The 19,631-nt window shown below is 56.4% G+C and overlaps 9 protein-coding genes across 9 annotated transcripts; 5 read left to right on the top strand and 4 right to left on the bottom strand.

Moving 5' to 3' along the window:
* Positions 1–289: 289 nt before the first annotated feature.
* On the top strand, positions 290–2,578 carry N7482_005503 (putative TBC domain protein; the record flags this gene model as incomplete). Its single annotated transcript, XM_056687628.1, has 1 exon — positions 290–2,578. One exon carries the CDS (start codon positions 290–292, stop codon positions 2,576–2,578), a length of 2,289 nt encoding a protein of 762 aa, XP_056543183.1.
* Positions 2,579–3,399: 821 nt separating this feature from the next.
* N7482_005502 (uncharacterized protein) lies at positions 3,400–4,344 on the top strand (the record flags this gene model as incomplete). The annotated part of the gene is made up of 3 exons (XM_056687627.1): positions 3,400–3,585; positions 3,722–4,099; positions 4,276–4,344. The coding sequence occupies 3 exons, from the start codon at positions 3,400–3,402 to the stop codon at positions 4,342–4,344; spliced, it is 633 nt and encodes a 210-aa protein (XP_056543182.1).
* Positions 4,345–5,516: 1,172 nt separating this feature from the next.
* N7482_005501 (cation-translocating P-type ATPase C-terminal domain-containing protein) lies at positions 5,517–6,038 on the bottom strand (the record flags this gene model as incomplete). Its single annotated transcript, XM_056687626.1, has 1 exon — positions 5,517–6,038. One exon carries the CDS (start codon positions 6,036–6,038, stop codon positions 5,517–5,519), a length of 522 nt encoding a protein of 173 aa, XP_056543181.1.
* A 5-nt stretch (positions 6,039–6,043) lies between these two features.
* N7482_005500 (cation-translocating P-type ATPase) lies at positions 6,044–8,833 on the bottom strand (the record flags this gene model as incomplete). The annotated part of the gene is made up of 1 exon (XM_056687625.1): positions 6,044–8,833. The coding sequence occupies one exon, from the start codon at positions 8,831–8,833 to the stop codon at positions 6,044–6,046; it is 2,790 nt and encodes a 929-aa protein (XP_056543180.1).
* Positions 8,834–10,452: 1,619 nt separating this feature from the next.
* On the top strand, positions 10,453–11,929 carry N7482_005499 (uncharacterized protein; the record flags this gene model as incomplete). The annotated part of the gene is made up of 2 exons (XM_056687624.1): positions 10,453–11,700; positions 11,801–11,929. The coding sequence occupies 2 exons, from the start codon at positions 10,453–10,455 to the stop codon at positions 11,927–11,929; spliced, it is 1,377 nt and encodes a 458-aa protein (XP_056543179.1).
* A 152-nt stretch (positions 11,930–12,081) lies between these two features.
* On the bottom strand, positions 12,082–13,037 carry N7482_005498 (SDR family NAD(P)-dependent oxidoreductase; the record flags this gene model as incomplete). The annotated part of the gene is made up of 2 exons (XM_056687623.1): positions 12,082–12,908; positions 12,971–13,037. The coding sequence occupies 2 exons, from the start codon at positions 13,035–13,037 to the stop codon at positions 12,082–12,084; spliced, it is 894 nt and encodes a 297-aa protein (XP_056543178.1).
* A 759-nt stretch (positions 13,038–13,796) lies between these two features.
* On the bottom strand, positions 13,797–14,922 carry N7482_005497 (NADP-dependent oxidoreductase; the record flags this gene model as incomplete). Its single annotated transcript, XM_056687622.1, has 2 exons — positions 13,797–14,036; positions 14,104–14,922. The coding sequence occupies 2 exons, from the start codon at positions 14,920–14,922 to the stop codon at positions 13,797–13,799; spliced, it is 1,059 nt and encodes a 352-aa protein (XP_056543177.1).
* Positions 14,923–15,410: 488 nt separating this feature from the next.
* On the top strand, positions 15,411–16,024 carry dprC (the record flags this gene model as incomplete). The annotated part of the gene is made up of 2 exons (XM_056687621.1): positions 15,411–15,791; positions 15,869–16,024. 2 exons carry the CDS (start codon positions 15,411–15,413, stop codon positions 16,022–16,024), a joined length of 537 nt encoding a protein of 178 aa, XP_056543176.1.
* A 761-nt stretch (positions 16,025–16,785) lies between these two features.
* On the top strand, positions 16,786–19,620 carry N7482_005495 (uncharacterized protein; the record flags this gene model as incomplete). Its single annotated transcript, XM_056687620.1, has 1 exon — positions 16,786–19,620. One exon carries the CDS (start codon positions 16,786–16,788, stop codon positions 19,618–19,620), a length of 2,835 nt encoding a protein of 944 aa, XP_056543175.1.
* Between the last annotated feature and the right edge of the window lie 11 nt (positions 19,621–19,631).

Raw genomic sequence — 19,631 nt, 5'->3', positions numbered from 1 at the left:
CTATCAGGCCGCACGGCTGAGCCTGCACTTCGCTTCTCTCACGTTGATCGATCGATTTTTTTTCCTCTGTTTACATTCGCTTTCCGGAGTCGCCTGCATCCTGCATCCTGCGTCTCTCGACCTGCCGTCCGCTCCCCAAGACACGAGACTTCGAGCCTTGCGTGTAATCTCCAATACCCACCCCTTCTGCCCACACTCCCGACGACTTTTACTCACCCTGTGCTGTTTCGGATCGCCGATGATATATGTGGAGGACCAGCGTGCTTGAATGCCCACATTACACGAGACCATGACCACCGTCTGCCCAAGTCCGGATTCCCCACCCGAGTTATCCGGGTCCAAGTCCTCCAAGTCGTCCTCCTTCCATTCCTCCTCGCAGATCGATGGGCCCGATAGCATTTTCACGGATGTCGGGAACTTCGAAGACATTGGTCTTGAAGATGACGCGGAACTCTCGATTGTCGACCAGGCAACCCCTTATAGCCGTGGCCTGACAGCCCGGTCGCCCGCCGCCAGATTGCCAAACAGCCTGCCTAGCAAGAGCCCTGCCGCTACGACGCGAGACTTGACTGCGACCCAGAAACCACGGAAACGAAGTCCCTTGCCTCCGATCACCAGCCGGCTCAATGGTTCGACCCGAACCCCGCAGTCCATGGGATCTCTGTCGGCACGGTCCGGCAATAGGAGAGATTCGGGGAGTACGCTGAATTCGGGTGGTCTGACACCTTCACAGCCTCGCCGGTCACGGTCAATTTCGCCGCTGCGGCCAACTTCCAGCCGGTCCGCCTCGAGCACCAGTCTGGCCCTATCCCCGCTCTCTGCGCGGGTCCCCGTACAGAAGCAAACTTGGCAACCGCATCGCAAGTCCCTGAAAGATCTGGAGGAAGAGTACCATGACTCAGATGATGAGCTACCCGACGATGCCAGTCTGTGGAACATCCCGATTTCCCCACGCCCCGTCCAAGATCGCCCTCAGTCGCGTGCCGCAAGCCCGAATGGTCGCAGTCCAGGCCCTCGACCATTGCCGATCTCGCACACCACGTCCGAAACCTCGGTGGCGCACCCACACTCGTCACAATCGGCCTCTCGAGCGGCGCGCATGAAACGAACACAGCGGTCCAGTTCTGCAGGTCCTGAACGAGGCCAAATTTCCCCCCGCAACCCCCGCGCCTATTCGTACAACAGCTATCTGTCCGATCTCTCGGAAGAAGCAAGGATTATCACCGAGGCGCTGGAACACCACGCGGATGAGAGCGACCGCAAGCACGAAGATGCCGTACAAAATGGACGATCCTCGCGCAGGTCGAGCTCTGATTCTCCACGAGCATCGGATGCAATTGAGCTGCCGCCCTTGCAGAAGTCCAACATCATGATCGACCCGCTACCTATTAGCAAAGAGAAGGAGAAGGTTCTGACGCGGACGCGCCCCAGCTGGCTGCCGCCCAAGGATCAGAAGGAAGAGAAGAAGCATTTGAGGGAGTATAAACAAATGATGGCGCAGTCGAAAGAAGCGGAGAGGCGGAAGGCTGCTCGAGCAGCTTCCGACCAGTGCGAGAAAGACAATACCCGCGAAGCGCTCCAGAACATCTGGGATGATTATGTGCACCCCAACTGGGACTGTGCGCTGCAGGAGCCTCGAATCCGCGAACTCTGGTGGCGCGGAATCCCACCTCGCAGCCGTGGAACTATGTGGAAGCGTGCCATTGGCAACGAGCTTTCGCTCAGCGAGGAGACGTTTACCAAAGCATTGCAAAGAGCCAAGGATCTGCGGTCCAAAAACAACGCGGAGCCCGGAGATAACCACAAGCGCATGCTGGAGTGCTTCGACGCCATCGAAGCAGACGTGTCGAAGGCGTTCCCTGACTTGAACCTGTTCCAGGAGGGCGGGCCATTACGGGATACACTTATCGATTTGTTGCAAGCATACTGCATGTACCGCAGCGACGTGGGCTATATCCATGGCCTGCATTCCATCGCTGCGCTCCTCCTTCTTCAGTTCCCCACTCCCAGCTCCGCGTTCCTCGCTATGGCCAACGCTCTTAATCGCCCTCTCCCCGTTGCTTTCCTCACCTGGGACCGTGGTGCCATGGCCCGTACATATTCACTGGCCTCCGAAACGCTCGGCTACAAATTCTCGAGCCTTTCAACCCATCTCCGCGAGAACCTCAAGCTTTCCGAGGAGGAAATATGGGAGCCCATCTTCCGCTCACTCCTCACGAACGGCCTCGATCTCGAGCGCATCTCCCGCGTGTGGGATTGCTGGGTCTTCGAAGGCGACCGCATCATAATTCGCTCCGCAGTCGCAATCCTCGGCTGTCTCCAGGCACAACTAATGTCCTTCAACCAGTCTGATGACCAGTCCCGACTTGCTGTGCGCAACATTCTGGGCTGGGGCCCTCACCATACTGGCGCGAACACCCAAAAGCCCAAGGACCGCCACAGTGTGCCTACGGCAGCCGGGTTCGGTGGCCAGGTCGCAAACCCCGGCGTGGCCGATTATTGGATCCTGACCGCTGCTGGCAACGAAGACGGGTTCATGGCTGCTGTGCGGGAGGCGGGTAAAGTGCGGCAGCAATAGCGCCTCATAGACAGTAGCCGCGGCATGGCCTTTCTTTCCAGGCTATCTTCATCTCGATCTCTTACGCCAGCTCTTCTCTACCACTGGCTTCCTGACGCGCCCGCCCGCCACGATGGGCCACCACAGCCATCTCTAGCGCTTCCACTCATGATGGTGGTGACGCGAAGCACGCCCTCCGTTCCGCCCGTTATGCCTGGCCTGCTGTGTCTTGTCTCTCGGCCCACTCCTCTATACACCGTACACCATCCCATCACTCGCCGGGTTTTCCCTCGTTCCTGCTTGGCTTGTCACCATGTGATTTTCTTGTTTGACCACTTTTTTATTCTCTTTTCCTTTCCTTCTCCATCTGTATCCTTCTTACACTATCTCATGGCCCTGGATGCATCTTGTCTTTCGAGAGTACTCGGTACTGGCATACGTAGCAATCGAGGCTCTGCTCTGTTTCCTTTAGCCATCTGGTTCCCTCCAGATGCAGGCGTCTAGGTCTTTTTTCTGCCGCAAGTAGGGCTTGGAGAATATCGGGGCTTGCGCGCCGCCCGGCCATCGTGTTTTGGCCTGTCTCGACGTTCTTTGTCCAGGGTGCGTGTTGGGGCTAGGTGCTGCGCCTTCCGGCTGAGAAGCCTTCTATTTGCACATTCCATACATATCGTTTAGAAATTACTACCTTTCATGCTAAATCTGTCTGATGAAACTCTTTATTACCTGGGGCGATTCGATTCATTGGGTTCCTCGCTATCAAAGGAGCCGCCCTGGCAAGTCAGACCGTCTGACAGCAGTACCCTCCCGAGCCGGCACATAACATCAAAGACAGCGAAAACGCCATGATCATGAAAGAATTGACTGCGCTGCTCTTCCCGTCGCACGTTCTGCGGACCGGGTATGGGTTTATAAACCGACGTTGGCCTGCTGTGAACTTCCTGGGTCCTTCGAAGCAGATCCTCAACCACTACGAGAGCCCCGTCGAGTCTTACCATCCTTCAACGCAGAGCATGCCACATTTGCACTCGGTACGTGGTTGTTCTGTGACTAGTTTGTGTTTTTCGCCACGCCGTGAACTGGATTTGGTAGATCTATCGGTCGCCGTTAGTAGTGCCTCGACCTAGATTCATCGGGTAGACCGTGGTTGCGAGCTAACTGATCTAGACAGGTTCCTATTACGAGGTGGGCTCTAACTCTATGCCTCTGCGGGTGACGCGCAGGAGCGCGTCCAGCGTGGAATCTTTGTGCCGGGAGGACAGCATCGGGTCGGTCGTGGACCACATCCGGCGGCATCGCTCGAAGAGTCGCCTTATGCACCGAACGTGGTGGAAGCACAAGATGGGCCGCTTGGCGGATCGGGACTGGTGGAAGGACAAGGTCGGCCTTGTTGGGACTGCTGCGCTGGGGTCCTTGGTTCTAGTTGGCGGTGCAGTGGTTGGGGTCTTGGCTCTTCTTGCTGGGACGGTTGTGCTGGCCGTGCGGGTCACTGTTGGTCTCGTTGGCGATGTTTTGATGGTCCTCTTTCTTCCATGTGCGCTGGTTGTGTGTTGGTGGTCTGAACATTGACGTGGAAGGCCGCGGATCGTGTAGATATATAGTGTGTGGATCATGACATGATGCGACTCGCTCTCAATACCTTCACAGTCAACTGGCAAACGCATATCAGTTTACCCTTCGTCACCTCTTTTTACCCACTCTGTGAACCATCTCGATTACAGGTCCCAAACATCGTTTGGGCCGACACCCCCCGCTTCGACGAAGGTAGGGTGTTCTTGCGCGAGTCCTGAAGATCGGAGTAGAGTCGCAGGTGCCACATAGCCCAGTACATCCGATACTCCTGGATTCAAAGGGGAGTTGCAAAGTCCTGGCTAACCAACCGAGCCAGCCAAATAGGTTTCAACCGCGCGAAAGTTCCGCAGCATCGTAAACAAGCAGGCGCATGCCTGACGTTGCATTTGCGCTGAGTTGAATCCTTTGTACTAGCTCTTCCCTGCTCATGAATGAATCGTATCTTCGTCACTACCGTAGCAGATGGAATAACTCGAATATCTTGTGGATGCCAGGCATCGTCATGATAAAGCTCGACACGAGCAGCTACTCTAAGAGAACCAACCACGCAAGGGTCATGTTGGGAGATGGCAGGACTCGCACTGAAACCACAAGCAGACCTTATAAACCGGCCGAAATCCGGGATAAACAGGACGATGCGCGCGATGGTTCCAGCAGGGCGTCGTTCGACGGGATCCATGATTACCGTAAGATTCAGCGAACTGTTATCTTGCCGCACTGGGCATCTGCGACGTGATAAAGGGCAGGCTCTTGATCATATTGAATGAGATGGAGCTCCCAGGCAGGGGGCCAGGTCGTGGGGACTACTATAGGATACGGTAACCTTGGAAGAGAGATGGGTGAGTGCGGAAGTCTGGTGGTGTCAAGTCCCTTGGTTATTGCTCGCAGTAGTGATATAGAGTGCTCCGTACGGAGACGATTCTGGGCAGCGGTGTGGGAAGTGGCTCAACAGTCGACTCTCCTATCGGGCCTCACGGACTGTGGGTGTAGTTCCCGGGAACCAAGTCGTAGACTCGGGGAGGCACAACTGGACTCAAACCCCTACGCGAGGGAACCCAGTCCATATATGTCGATTAATGGTTTTATAGAACTCAGTCCGCTAACTCTAGATCTCAATTTCAGGTTCAGTCATAACTTGGCATTCACGGAAGCATCCCATGCCTCACGCTTAAAGATATTAGAAGATAAGACAAGAGAAGAAAGCCCATATCACGAATACTGTCATAGCCCATGAAAGCAATGAACCACCCAGTAGATATGAACACAAAATAGCCACATGAAAAATAAGGGATTGGACATGTCTCCCATCTATTACAGAATCATTTTCGTTGTCGTAAAAGTCAGAGGGCCCGGTGGGTTACAGGGCTGTAAGTAGGATCATCACCCCCATCTACCACGCAATCCGCGCAATGGGCCCGTTAGGGAACTCTCGCACCAACACCTTGCGCAGCTCATCCATAACGAGAATGCCAAGGGCCAGACCGATCGGGATGCACCAGTACTCGATCGGGACGGAGGCCGTGTTGAAGAGGGACTGGATGCCGGGGACTTCGGTGACGAAGATCGCGATAACGAGGGAGATGAGCATGGCCAGGGGAAGCCAGGGGTTGCGGCGGGCAGGGCGGATGGGGTCGGCCTGCAGGATGGACATGCGCTTGCTGCGGACCGACAGGATGTTGCCCCACTGCATGATGACGAGGGTGACGAAGTAGACACACTGGCCAACGTTGTTGAAGTGGTCGAGCTGGTCCTGCGAGTAGCCGTGGAAGCCGTCGGTGTATTTCTCGAAGGCGAAGACCAAGTCGGAGAAGGGGATGCCGGCGGCTTTCCACATGTATAGGAAGAACATGGAGTGGGCGCTGAAGGCTTCCATGACACCGACGAACAGATAAGCTTGGCCGTAGATGCGCATGTTGATCAGGTGGTCCTTTTTCGGGCGGCGGGGGGGATGCTGAGGAGGTCGAACTCCTCCTTCTCCATAATGAGAGACAATGAGAGGAAGAGATCGGTGAAGACACAAATGACGATCATCAGGAACGAGCTCAGCGGGGACGGCACGCCGAAGAAGACGTTCATCAGAACGGGCCAAATTTCAGACCAACTACCGGCCGGCAGCAGATAAGCGATGACCTTCTGGAGGTTCTGGAATACCAAGCGACCAAGGCGAATAGCCTCGACGATGGAGTCGAAACGGTCGAGTAAAACCAGGTCGGCCGCTTCAATGGCAACATCGCTGCCGGAACCGATCGCGACCCCAACGTCGGCGGCCCGCAGAGCAGGGGCATCATTCACTCCGTCACCAGTCACGGCAACATAGTTGCCCTTGGCCTGGAGTTCCGACACGATCCGCAGCTTTTGCTCGGGGCTGGTACGAGCGAAGACAATCTCGTCATATCCGCATACCGTAGACCACTCGTCCTGGGTCAGGGAGGAAAGACTGCCACCCTCGAGGATCAGACTGTGGCGCGAGAGCGGGGCTTTGCTCTCATCCTGGAAGGCCCGCAAATCGTCAATAGTGTCCGGCTCCGCGGTACCATCGAAAATCCCAATGTCCCGCGCAATGGCCGCCGCAGTGAGGCCAAAGTCACCAGTGACCATGAAAAACCGAATGCCTGCACGTCGGCAAGAAGCCACCGTAGCAGCGGTTTCCGGGCGCGGGGGATCGATGATGCCAAAGATGCCAAGCACGGTCAGGTCCTGCACACCGTACGCCATGATCTCGTCGTTGAAGCCATTGGATCCAGGCTCGTGAGTGGGGGTATAGCGACGCTGGCAAATCACGATCACCCGCTCCGCACGGCGAGACAACTTGGCCTGGAAACCAGAGAATTTCTCGCGAGCATCTGAATCTAGGGGGCGTACAGCATTATGAACCGCAGACCAGTAGGTCGAGCAACGATCCAAGAGCACGTCAGGAGCACCTTTGACGTAAATCAGAAAGCCCTGGTTCGTGGCAACCGGGTCACGGTGCATGGTCAACATCCACTTGTTCTTCGAGTTGAAGGGGATCTGGTGGATGCGCTCATAGGGCTCCAGGTTCCGGGCCGTGGCGGCGCCAACATTGTCCACCAGCCGGAGGACTGCGGCATCAGTGGCGTTTCCATTGACACTGCGCTCGTACGAGGGCAGGCCCATCGTTTCCGGGTCAAATGTTGCATCATTGCACAGGACCGATGCACGGAGCACATTCGCCAGCCCATTGGAAACCTCGACTCCGGTCGCCAGGTCATCGATGCTAAATTCCCAATCCACCATACCGAGCGACTTGACGAACATGCGGTTCTGGGTCAAGGTACCCGTCTTGTCGGAGCAGATCACATTCACACAGCCGAGGGTCTCTACCGTGGCCAGGCCCTTGGGCAGAATGCTAGTCTGCTTCATGCGGCGGGCAACCATCATCAAAGTCAGGGCAACACCAACGGGGACACCCTCCGGAATGAAAGCCACCACGCAGCCCATGACATTGTTCAGCATTGCCACCACGCTCATGTAGCTCCGGTGGTCCTTGTGGAGCCATCCCAACCAAGTAAAGAAGATGAGCAAGGCGAGAGTGATGGTCATAATCACAATAATGATCACAAAGCGGGAGATTTCCTTCTGAATCAACGTCGACTTCTGCTTGACACCGGCAGTCATGTTCGCGATGCGGCCCATAACCGATTGGGCACCGGTTAGGACGACCACCCCCATTGCATTGCCATTGGTCACGCAGGTTCCCATGAGTGCGATGTTGCGAGTTTCCAGGAAGTTGGCCTCTGTAGCCTCGGTAGCACCGTCAATCTCGTCCGACTCTCCCGTCAGAATAGCACGGTCAAAACGAATGTCACCGGAGGTCTTCAGGAGACGCATATCTGCCGGGACCTTGTTGCCCACGTTGATCTGGACGATGTCACCTGTCACCAAGTCGGTCGCAGGAAGACGGATCAGCTTCTCGTCACGCATGACCAGCGCTTCGGATGGAAGGAGATTCAAGATGGAGTTCATCACACGTTTGGTCGACCAATCTTGGAAAGCAGAGAAACCGGCTTGCAGGGCGATGACAATCATGACCAGAACAGCCATTGCCAGGTTGGTTGAGGAGGGAGGGTTGCTGAGAGGCTTCCAGCAGATAAAAAAGATGACCACGCCGACCCAGAGAATGGAGCAGAAGCCACCAAAGACGTAGAAGAAGATCTTTTTCAAGTAGTTCTCACGGTGGTGGGCAATCATATTCTTGCCATCGCGGGCCAGCCGCGTCGCGGCCGACGAGCTGCTGAGACCCGTGCTTGGGTCGACATTGAACTCCTGGCACAGCCTGTCCGGGGTCAGGGTGTGGAAGTCCAGGCTCTCGAAGTAGTCCTGATTTGGCAGCTTCTCCTTAGGGGGTTCGGCCACCACCTCTTTGGGAGCATTCTGCGTCTCTGAGATCTGGATCGACAGAGTGCGGAACTCGATCGGGATACCTGCATTGCCCGCGGCCACAGTTTGGGTGCTGCGAGTGCTGCGGATGGTATCCCGGCCGGTCGACTGGACGCGATTGAAACCGGCGGGCTGATAGATGGACCGCATGTTGTCGATGGCATTTCCCTCGATATCGGTGGCCGAAGAGTCTTCAAACTTGATGCGCGCGGTACGCTCGGTAGGATCACTATCTTCCCTCGTCCAATCACCCTCGGCCTCGACATCGACGTCGATATCGGCCTTGCTGTGGGTGGGATTGTGCTCCATGGCGATAGCTGTCGGGGGGAGGATTGGAGGGCGGGGCGGAGGGTGAGGAAAGAAAAGGAGAGGAGAGGAGGAAGTAGCTGACAGCTAAACACCCAGGACGGGCACAGCAATGGAGGGGAGGGCAGAGAAGAAGGTTGAAAGGATGTCAAAAATCAAGAGAGCGCAGTAGGAGCGTGCCCCTGCGCCTTATGTAGGATAGGCGGGACACTGCTAAGCTCGAAACAGTAGGCCCAAGCTGGTGGCTCGACCACCAGATGGATGGATGGATTAGGAAGGCAAAATGGGAGTGGGACTCGCACAGGCAAGATCGCTTATGAGAAGGAAAAAACAAAAAGAATACAAAAGTGTCAATTGTGTGCCATGCAAGCGGAGCCACGCGACAGGAAGCCACGAGGTCTACCTCCTGCTATACTCCGTACATACGAGCCACTAGTCACTACTGAGCAGAGTGGAGCGAGGGACATTGTTTTGATACCGACTTCCTCGAGCTCGGTACCTGGTGAATAGGGGAGCTCTCCATAGCGCTTCAGGTACCGCCGAATCAAGGTTGACCAAAGCATGCCCGCGAAGTGAACCAGTCAACCAGTGAACCATGCGCCGCAGGAAATCGCTCATGACGATCAAACGGTGGTACCGTAATCTACCCGTCAGCTAGCTTCTTCGGCCAATGATAACGCTGCACGCACATTGACCGTAACCATGGGACCATACGTGACGCCGATCCAGCCCTAACTTAATTTTCGGGTTGAGCTTAATGTGTCCCCTGGGCTTGCTGCCTGCTTGGGATGCGGCGAAGAGCAAGAAAATTCGATCCATCCTAACCGAGAGCAGCAAAAATCAAATGGCGCATGTAATCTTGGACTGCCATAGCCCCCGGTTGTGGCTGTTAGCAGAGTCTGGGACGGAGTCGAGGGTGCGCGATTTTTCCTCGCCACCGATTTGCTGTGGCTGCTCTGACGAACTAACTACTCAAAGCAGACCAGCAGATGTGCGACTGTGCTTTTTTCCCCCCTAGGCCCCCGTAATCCCCCCGTTTTATTTTAAAAATTTTCACGCACACGACGCTAGCTGCACCTTTTCATCATCGATCTAAGCAAATAAATCGCTCAGCCACCTGGTCAGCGTGGGGGACAGGTTGCGATCTTCGTGAGCGGTTTGCCCTGTCCAATGGCGGCATTCCCAGATAAAACCTCCCATCGGCGGCTGATGAGCGGGAGCTTTAGAGGCACGCCCATAGGTCCCAGAAATGACTGTTTTGTCCTGCGAACACAAGGCGCTCTGCTACTTTATTCCTCCGTGCCTCCCACTAGTTGACAGGAATGTGTCTCGTGCCCAGGGATTGGTCTGGCCGAATACCTCTCATAGTGTCCCTCTCATTGTCCATCCCATAGTCCCATCCCATAGTTCATTCCGCGGGCTTTGGAATGAGCCAAACATGGCTGGGAGTATAAAAGGCACGGGCTCAACGCTCGACGTCGCGCCTGCTTGACTTCGGACTTTCTCCCTCATGGATCCCCGCCTCTTGCGTTCTCCCTGTACTTAATTTGCAATCGGACGTCTTACGACTCTTTGCTTCTTCCCTCCTCGCAGGTCTCAGATCTCCCCGATCGTAGCGGTTCATGAAGGACGGACGTGTCCGTCCCCAGGCCTGGAGTGCCCTCGCGGTGCACCGACCCAACCGGGCTCCTTCTGCTGCCCACCACCACTACCTGACGAGGCCGAAATGGTCGGCCGGTGGGTGCCAGGAGGAATGGCATAACGCCATGCACGCAAAGCATGGCTTCCCCGTCTTGGGGAACGAGCACCGGGCCAGCTTCGCATCGGTCTCGACAGCAGAACAGCCCTTGATGCGTTCATCAACCGTCACTTCCACCTCCTCATCGTCGCCAGGGCCTTCATCAGATCCCCCGCGCCCCTTCGCCGACAAGTATGGCCGGTGCCTCGAGATCCTGCACTACGGTGCCAACAGCACCGTCCGCCTGCATCAAATCAAGATGTCCGCCTACAACGCCAAATCCAAACAAGTCTTTGCCATCAAAGTCTACCGCTACCACAACAACATCGTCGACTGCCCCAACACACTTGCTCGAGCATCGACCTGCTCACCAGCTTCTATCGCCGATCTACATCCACACCACCCCAACATCCTCCCCATCACCGATCTCCTGTACAACGAACGCTCCGAGCTCTGCCTGGTCATGCCCTTCTGCGCCGGCGGCGACCTGCACGAGCTCCTGTCCCGCTCAGGGCCCCTCCCCACCGCCGAAGCAGACTGCATCACAGCCCAGATCCTACGGGCCCTCTCCTTCCTGCACTCGCACGAGACCGCCCACCGCGACATCCGCCTCGAGACCGTGCTCCTCACGCACAAGGGCGCCGTGAAGCTCGCCGGCTTCGGGGACGGCCACATCCGGCGCATCTGGAGCAAGTGCGCGGTGCCTCCAGAGCCCGATGACGCGCATTCCCCGCCGGCCGATCTCCATTCCACGCGTTCCTGGTCCTTCTCCCTGCCCTGGCTGCCGTCATTCAGTCTCAGTCACCCCCGTCCGGCCAAGGGGAACACGGGCGACGCGGCAAATTCCACCGCCTCGTTTCCCGGTATCAGTCGCCCCTATAGCCCGCCGGAGGGATTCACCTATCGGCCGCACCGTACAGCGCGGCGCGATCCGGACTCCGATGAGGATGCGGATGACGGGGATCCTCGGCCGGCGGATGTCTGGGCCACAGCTATTATCTATCTGGCGCTGATTAGTGGCCGTCTGCCGTGGCGGAGTGCGCAGCCCCATCGCGAGGACGCAAGGTACCTGGACTACCTGCATTGTCGCCATGGGGAAGATGGGTATCCGCCCATCGAGGCGCTGGGGGAGGTTGGTCATTGCCCTGCTTTGTTTGCTTTTTTTTTTTCTCGTGTTTTGCATTCAACATCTTGCTCTGATGGAATTGATAACTGACTAGTGTATCTTATAGAGACGCCGCAATGCCATCTACGCCATGCTACACCCCAATCCGCGCAAGCGTATCAATACGAAGGACATACTGCGGTCGGAATGGATGCACAGTGTATCCGTCTGCGAAGCCGGGGAGAAGGGATCTTAACTTGACTATCACTGTTTAAACTAGCGACTCACAAATCACGAAATAAGCGTGCATGTAGCAAATCAGGAATTTTTTGGAAATTACTGCACTTCTTGGATCAGTGTTGTTAAGTCATGGCCCCTTCCTTCTCCCGGTCCTTGCAAGTCCAGTGTCTACACAGTGCCCGCAGCAAGCACATACCCGCCATCGACCACAACAGTCTGCCCATTCAGATACTGGTTCGACACAGCAAACAGCACCGCATTACCCATGTCTTCTTCCTTCCCCGGTCTCGACGCCGGCACCTTTTCTTCATACTTCTCCTTAGGAATAAAGCTCTTCTGCATCTCATCGCTACCTTCCGTCGTCATTTCGCTCGGGAACACACCCGGCGCAATATTATTCACCCGGATGCGCATGTCCGACGTCATCACCTCGTGCGCCAGCATCTTGGTCAAGTGGATGGCCGCCGCCTTGGACGCATTGTACGCGAAGTGGTGCTGCGAGACCTTCACGATGCCCGAGATAGAGCTGATGTTGAGGATGGTGCTGGACCAACCGGGCTGCTCAGTCGAGCCGCGTTGCAGGAGTGGCAAGAATGCGGTGCTCGTGAGGAAGAGCTGCGACACGTTCGTGCGGAAGACGCTCTCCCATTCTTGAGGGTCGGCGGCTGGGGAATCGAAGAGGGCTTCCCGGAGCTCGTGTGGGTCGGTGTGCTCGGTTGTGTGGGAGGAACTTGAGATGCCGGCGTTGTTGATGAGGATGGAGAGATGGTTCTCTCGCTTGGAGAATTCTTTCACGAGCTTGGCGATTGATTCCTTGTCGGTGATGTCGGCAGTGAGGGGAATAATTTCTCCCGAGATATTGTTGTTGTAGAGCTCAACTACGCGGTTGAGCTTTTCTTCGGTTCGGCCTGTTATGTAAACTTTTGCGCCGTTGACTGCGAGGGCTTGCGCAGCCATTAGGCCGATGCCGGAACCGCCACCGGTGATAAGAGCCACTGTGGAGAGGGTTAGCGTTCTCGTCGGCGGTAAAAGGTTGCAGGAGATGCGGTGTACAGACCTTGGCCCTTGACGTTGAAGAGGTGCTCCAGCGTGAAGTTCTGATTGCTTCGCTGAGCGTCCGCCATGATTTTGTCCGACATTGTAGATAGTTTACTGCTGGTAGAAAACCCTGAAGATAGTGGTTTGGAGGAGAGCGGCTTTGCAGGTGTGGTAGGTAAGAACGGTCTGGGTGCAAAACACTGTATGCGATATCTTGAGAAGGATTGCAGTTGTGGAAGACGTCGACACTTGAGCATGGTCGGAGGTCGAAATTGACAGGCGTGCTGAGGGGAATCGACTAAATTATAGCTGACCTATTAGATTACCAGAAAGCAGGTTATTTCCTTCAAGAACATCCGTGAACCTGTTCTCAGCAGCGCGTTTACCTAGTCCGGGAGCAATTCCTTCATCCTTAGGTCATTACCGGTTAAGGAGCCTGCCCCACACAAACCTCGGCATGATAAAGCATGATAAAACAGGGAAACAATTTTGCAGCAACTAGAATCCAGAACATCAACAATTGCTTGATCAACGATCGCCGGTTTTAGATGCTATATCAGAATGACGTCGATGACCACTCGCATGTCGGGATCCACACCGCCTACAGGGCCCGATCCGACCAACTCTAATTGTATTTTGGATGGCTTGAACGCCTTTTTGATGGCCTCGTCGGGACAATTAATCATTGGTAAATTGTCGTGATCCAAAAAGTATCTGGCATGGATTGTTGGTTTTGACACGGCCGCTAACTGAAGATGGCCAGCACCTCGCAGCCACTAAAGTGTAATGCAGGTATGTAAAAATTGGAAGTATACATGAACCCAAACCCCCGCAGCTCGCTTACTTTACAGTTTAGCCGTCAAAGCTTCGCTAACGGGAGCAACCTCAACCATCATCTTGCCCGTGTTCACACCCTTGTACAGATCAACTAGGGCCTGGGGTGCTCCTTCAATGCCACCAGGCACGATGTGCTCCTTGCGTTTCAGCTTGCCCTCCGACAGCCACGAAGCCAGCTCCTTCTGTGCAATCGGGTACTTATCGGCATAGTCGAAAACGATAAAGCCCTTCATGGTGACGCGTTGCGACTGAGAATAAATCATTAGCATTTGACACTTTACCCTTCTCCCATTCCATTCGCAAAAGGAAACTCACAATCACAGTCATAAAGCTGGTAGGACCCTGCGGCTTGGCCACATTATACTGACTAATAGCGCCGCAAATCACAAAGCGCGAGTCGCGCGCCGCCCTCGCCAAGCACGCATCCAGAATCTCACCGCCAGTATTATCGAAAAAGACATCGATATACTCCGGTGTAGCCTCCTTCAGCTGATTCCGCCAATCGGCATCCTTGTAGTTAATCGCGGCATCGAAGCCCAGCTCGCGCACCAAGAAATCACACTTGTCCTTGCTACCCGCCAACCCAACCACGCGCTTGGCGCCCTTGATCTTCGCAATCTGCCCCGCCACCATACCCGTCGCGCCCGCCGCGCCCGAAACAACCACCGTATCACCCTCGCGGGGGTGTCCCACCTCCAGCATACCGAAGTACGCCGTCAGCCCGGTAATGCCGAGCACGGACATGGCGTCCGTGGGACGCCCGCCTGGTGGCAGAACTACCTTTTCGACTTCCTTGGCGCCCAGCACGGCGTACTCCTGCCAGCCGGAGTAGGCGACGACCCAGTCGCCGGGTTGGAAGGTGGAGGCCAGGCTGGTGCCGACGCTGACGACCTGGGCGATGCTCTGGCCGCGCATGACGGCGCCGATCTCGACGGGCGCAATGTAGGAGCGCTTCGCGGTTAGCCACTGGCGCATGGCCGGGTCGAGCGAGAGGTAGTGCGCGCGCACGAGCAGCTTGTCAGCGGGGACATCGGTGGGCTTAGGGACGGTCTTGAGGCTAAAGGTGCCGTTGGTGAGGGACGGGTCGATGGCCGGGTCCGGCGCGGTAGAGTAGATGATTTGTTTGTAGGACATGGTGGGTGGATTGGAGGTAAGTATGACTGGAAAGAGGAAGAAGGAGAACGTGTAAGAAATTAAACGAGAGGGGGGGAGGGCGGCGGGTGTAGACTACTAATGAGGAGAAGAAATAAAGGACTTTGGTTAAGGAGATCGGAGCAACCCCAGATTAGGAAAACTGCTCCACTGGTGAAGAGATGGACCTCGGCACGGGCGCGGGGATCGGGGTGAATCGTTCGAAAGAGTAAGTACAGTAGTTCATGATTATTCAACAACCCGTATACGTATGCTATGCATTGTGACAAAACTTTGTGCATTTGAACCAAAACGATTTCGATGCCGTCAGAGGTCCCTATAGTTTAACATGGCCGCTAAGCTACTTTGACACCGTTGTGTTCATCCTGACGTCATAACCTTCATTTAAGCTGCTCGTAAACTATATAGTTTGCGCCGACCGCGTCTCTGGCACATATCTAACCATCCAGCTACTTCAAACCACCAACAAGATGAACAACACTATGAACAACACCAAACTCGGCGGCCCTGAAGGCTCCTCCACCGGCGCCCCCGGTGCCCCATTGCACACACAAGATCCACGATCACAGTACAACCCCACCACGACCGGATATAATCCTGCCACAGGCGCCGGATACTCGAAACCGTCTGCGGGCGGACTAAATGAGAATCAACCGACCGTGCCGACAAACAGCTACGACCGAATGGCCGGCCAAGATGAGCGAATCCAACATGCGCCGAGCACGGTGCAGCGTGCGCAGATGGGCGAGGCGGCGGCGACTTCTAAGACTGATATGAAGACGGACTCGCCTGCGAATCGAGTGAGCCATGATCTTGGACGGAAAGCCCAGGAGATTGGAGCGAGCGTTCATGTAAGTGATGTTGTTTCTATGGTTCACGAGGTCTGCTCGTCTCGATCTATGGATTTATGCTAAGGTGGACTCCGTAGGGGGCCGGAGAATCACTTCGTGGAACGCTGACTGCCACAGTCGACCGGGCATTTGGGTCGAGTGAGGGCGCTGAGCGCAACGAGGAAATTGCGCGCCGCGGGGAGAGAGAGGTTCAGACAGGTGGACTCCCATCGAACGGGAATATCCGTCGCTGAATCTATTTCGCTGCGCGGCGTGATGTCGTGTATAGCAGTACTCGCAAATGTATGATGAGACGCGGCGGGCTGAGACGGCGTTTGGGTGGGTCGGAAATCTAGTTCGCGCCTTATACCGAATGGGGTATCGCAGACTGTGTAGTCTCTATTGCCATCATCGTGCCATCATCGGTGTATCTTTACCTGAAGTACAGAGTAGATGCCTACGATTACACAAGGTGACCGATGTCATTGCGTCGATCGGGGACCTCGTGGCAATTAGGGCACCGATCTCCCGGGGGCCAAACCACGATGCTTGTCGATCATACCTCGGTGTTGCTAAGACTGATTAGAAAACAAGAATGCGGCGGGGCTTGATATCCTAGCTAAAGTAGTCCAGTGCTTCGCCTGCCAACTCGTCGGCCCAACTCACAAAAACAAGGCTGGCAGCCAATGTGATGAATGCTTTTTCACGTGTTGCAGAGATTTGCCTCCGGCTCGCCCGGAGGTGCGGGCGGAACGATGGAACTGGTGGAACCCGGCCGGCGTTCGTGCGGCTTATAACCCGCCGGATCCCAGCTTATTCAGGCCAATTGATCACATCTTCCAATTTGCATGGCTCGATAACCCTCCCGTTGTACACATTGTACACATTGCATATATTGCGCATATTGCATCAGGAGCTGCAAGCGCCGAGTCCGGTTTATCGGGCCTCCTTGTGACAGCTGCTCGTACAGCCCTGCGCCCGCGCTAGCGAGCGACTTTCCCATGAGCTCCTCACGATGGTATCAACTCTCTCCGCCGTCCCTCCCAAACCGCCAGCCCCGGCACCTCAAGGCGCGGGGGTGGGCACAGACGACAAACCCCGTGCAAGTCGACCACAGCAGAAGCTGCAAGAATCATGGTCATCCGATTCGTCCGCCAATGCGGTTGCGTCCGAATCGCCCTCGCACTACTCGTCCTTTTCGAGCGACGATAGCGACGAGCACATCCCCGACTCCGCCAATGAAGTGGACGAGGATGACGCCATCGATGTGGTGGGGGTGAGTATCGGTCGCGAGCAAAGTCGCATGAAGGCCCGCGCCACGCCCGCCGAGGAGAAAACCAGGGTGCTGGAGCAGCAAGGCGAATATTTCACCGACATCCCAGACGCAGGCGCCGAGGATGGCCTGTTTGTATCGCAGCTTACGGCTGAGCCGGAGTCGGTGGAGCCGAAAGAACTGGAGGCTGGCATTGAGCAGGCGCGGGTCGCACGGACGACTCGCAGAGCGCCGGCGACGCATCCCGTCGCACCATGCGTCCCCGTGGAGCGCCACGCGCCCCGAGGTCCCCACAAAAATCACTCTGTCTCATCGGCCACGGTGCCCGACGCCAAAGAGTCCAATACGTCAAGCTATCGGTCCAGCTTTACCCGGTCGCTACTGAAAACCTCGCTGCCGCGCCGGCCGCGCGCTTGGTCGGGTGAATTGAAGAGATTCTTGCCGGATTTGGGATCTTTGGCGAGACGGCCCTCGCTGTCATTTCGATCCACAAATGCGCATATCCGCGCCCGCAGCCAGACGGTCGACGTTTCAAGGAAACGTAGCCCCGTGCCTGGCTCCAGGACCTCGTCATTAGAGCGACGACCTCCGCAGTCACCGCTGGCAACGAATGGCCTGCCACACGATGAAGATGTGGGCGACGATGCTCAGCCGATTTCAGAGCTGCGGACGCTGGATGGCAGCTCGGCTGTGAAGCATTCATTCACCAGGCGGCCCAGCACGGCAATGCCGGGGCGCCCGCCAAGCTTGCGGAGGTCATCTTCAGATCAGTCGCTGTACTTGCGGGCATCATCTACCGCGTCATCGTTAGAGCAGCGGCCGCTGTATCAGAACGTGCATTCGCAGGTCAACAGCCGGTTCAAGGCCATCAAGGACAGTTTGCAAGACTCGAGCAGTCGACTGCTCAGTATGCCGACCCTTCATTTGCAGGATATCCGCACGGATTGGACTTCTCGTCCCTTCTTCAATGAGTCTGGTAATTCGTCAACGAGCGTGAACGCTGATAGGGGGATGAATGGATCCGCTCGCCGGACGGCGACTCCTCCGCCGCCCCCGCGGAATAACTCACAGTCCATTCATCCAATCTTGGAGGAAGCAATGTCTGAATTGACCGGTGATGTGGTGATTCTCGGCGGTTACCGCGGCTCGATCCTGCGCTCTGCGAAACCACCTCACCGACAGCTATGGGTGCCGATGAAGGTGGGATTGAATCTGCGTAAAGTTGACCTGGAAGTCGGCTTGACTCGGGAAGACGAGGAGCGCATGGAGGAGACTATCATCCCATCCGGCGTGCTGTCTCACATTGGACCTGTCGATGTCTGTCGTCGATTGATGAAGCGCCTGCGCAAATGCGACAACGCGGTGCGTGGTGACCTCCGTGTCTGGGACTATGGCTACGATTGGCGCTTGAGCCCCGAGTTGCTCTCACAGCGGCTCATCGCCTTCCTCGAGGGCTTGCCATGCAACCGACCAGCACCCGAGGGTCAGCCTCAGAGACCCCGGCGAGGGGCTATTGTCATCGCCCACAGTTTAGGCGGCCTCATCACTCGGCATGCTGTGAACGAGCGACCGGATCTCTTCGCTGGCGTTGTCTATGCGGGGGTACCGCAGCACTGTGTCAACATCCTTGGTCCGCTTCGCAACGGCGACGACGTCCTGCTCAGTTCCCGGGTGCTGACCGCGCAGGTCAACTTCACCTTCCGCACCAGCTTTGCACTCCTCCCCGAGAACGGCCACTGCTTCATTAACAAGCAGACCCAAGAGGAATACCGCGTTGATTTTTTCAACGCTGATAACTGGGACAAGTACCATCTCTCCCCCTGCATCCGCCCGGCTCTGCCGGCGACGGCGATGAATATCCGCTTCAAGGACTTAGCCCTCATGGGCAAGCGGTTCTCGCTGGGCCCACGAGAAGACTCCAGTGAAGTCAACTTCCAAGATATACCCGATCTCAACGACCCGCAGGGCTCTCCCGCCAACGAGGGCATCTCGACGCGCAGCCCGCGTCCCAGTGCCCACACTCTTTCTTTGCCTACCCCCACACACATCGCCGCTTCAGCCTCCGACAAAGTCAACGACGCGATAGCCCCCGGAGTCGACGGTATCGTCGGCCCCGTTTCGAACCCCCGTGGCAGTGCCACACCAACCCAGACATCCACCACCAGCACGATCCCGCGGGCCGCCGCAATGGAATACCTGCAGCGTACACTTGCCGAGGTCAAGCGCTTCAAGTCCGAGCTGAACTTCCAGCCGACCCACCAGTCCGAGAACCGCTATCCGCCTGCCGCGGTGCTGTATGGCAAGAGCGTGCCCACGTTGTACGGTGCCCGGGTCACGTCCCGCGAGGCCATCAAGTACCAGGATGCATACGACGACCTGGCCTTTGCGGCTGGGGATGGCGTGTGTCTTGCGACTGCGGCGATGCTGCCGCCGGGATACCGGATCATTAAGGATGGACTGGTGAAGAGTGACCGTGGGCATGTGGGATTGCTTGGCGATCTTGAGGGCGTGGGGCAGTGCCTACGGGCTGTGATCCGGGGTCGAAAAGAGGGCGTTGGCTTGGGCAGCCAGGCTTAAGGGTCTCTTTT

This window comes from Penicillium canariense, assembly GCF_028826845.1.
Source record: "Penicillium canariense strain IBT 26290 chromosome Unknown utg000003l_segment0_segment0, whole genome shotgun sequence".
In the NCBI taxonomy this organism is placed as follows: domain Eukaryota; kingdom Fungi; phylum Ascomycota; class Eurotiomycetes; order Eurotiales; family Aspergillaceae; genus Penicillium; species Penicillium canariense.
The sequence above is the reverse complement of the archived record's forward strand: the minus strand, read 5'-3'. Positions and strand labels throughout refer to the sequence as shown.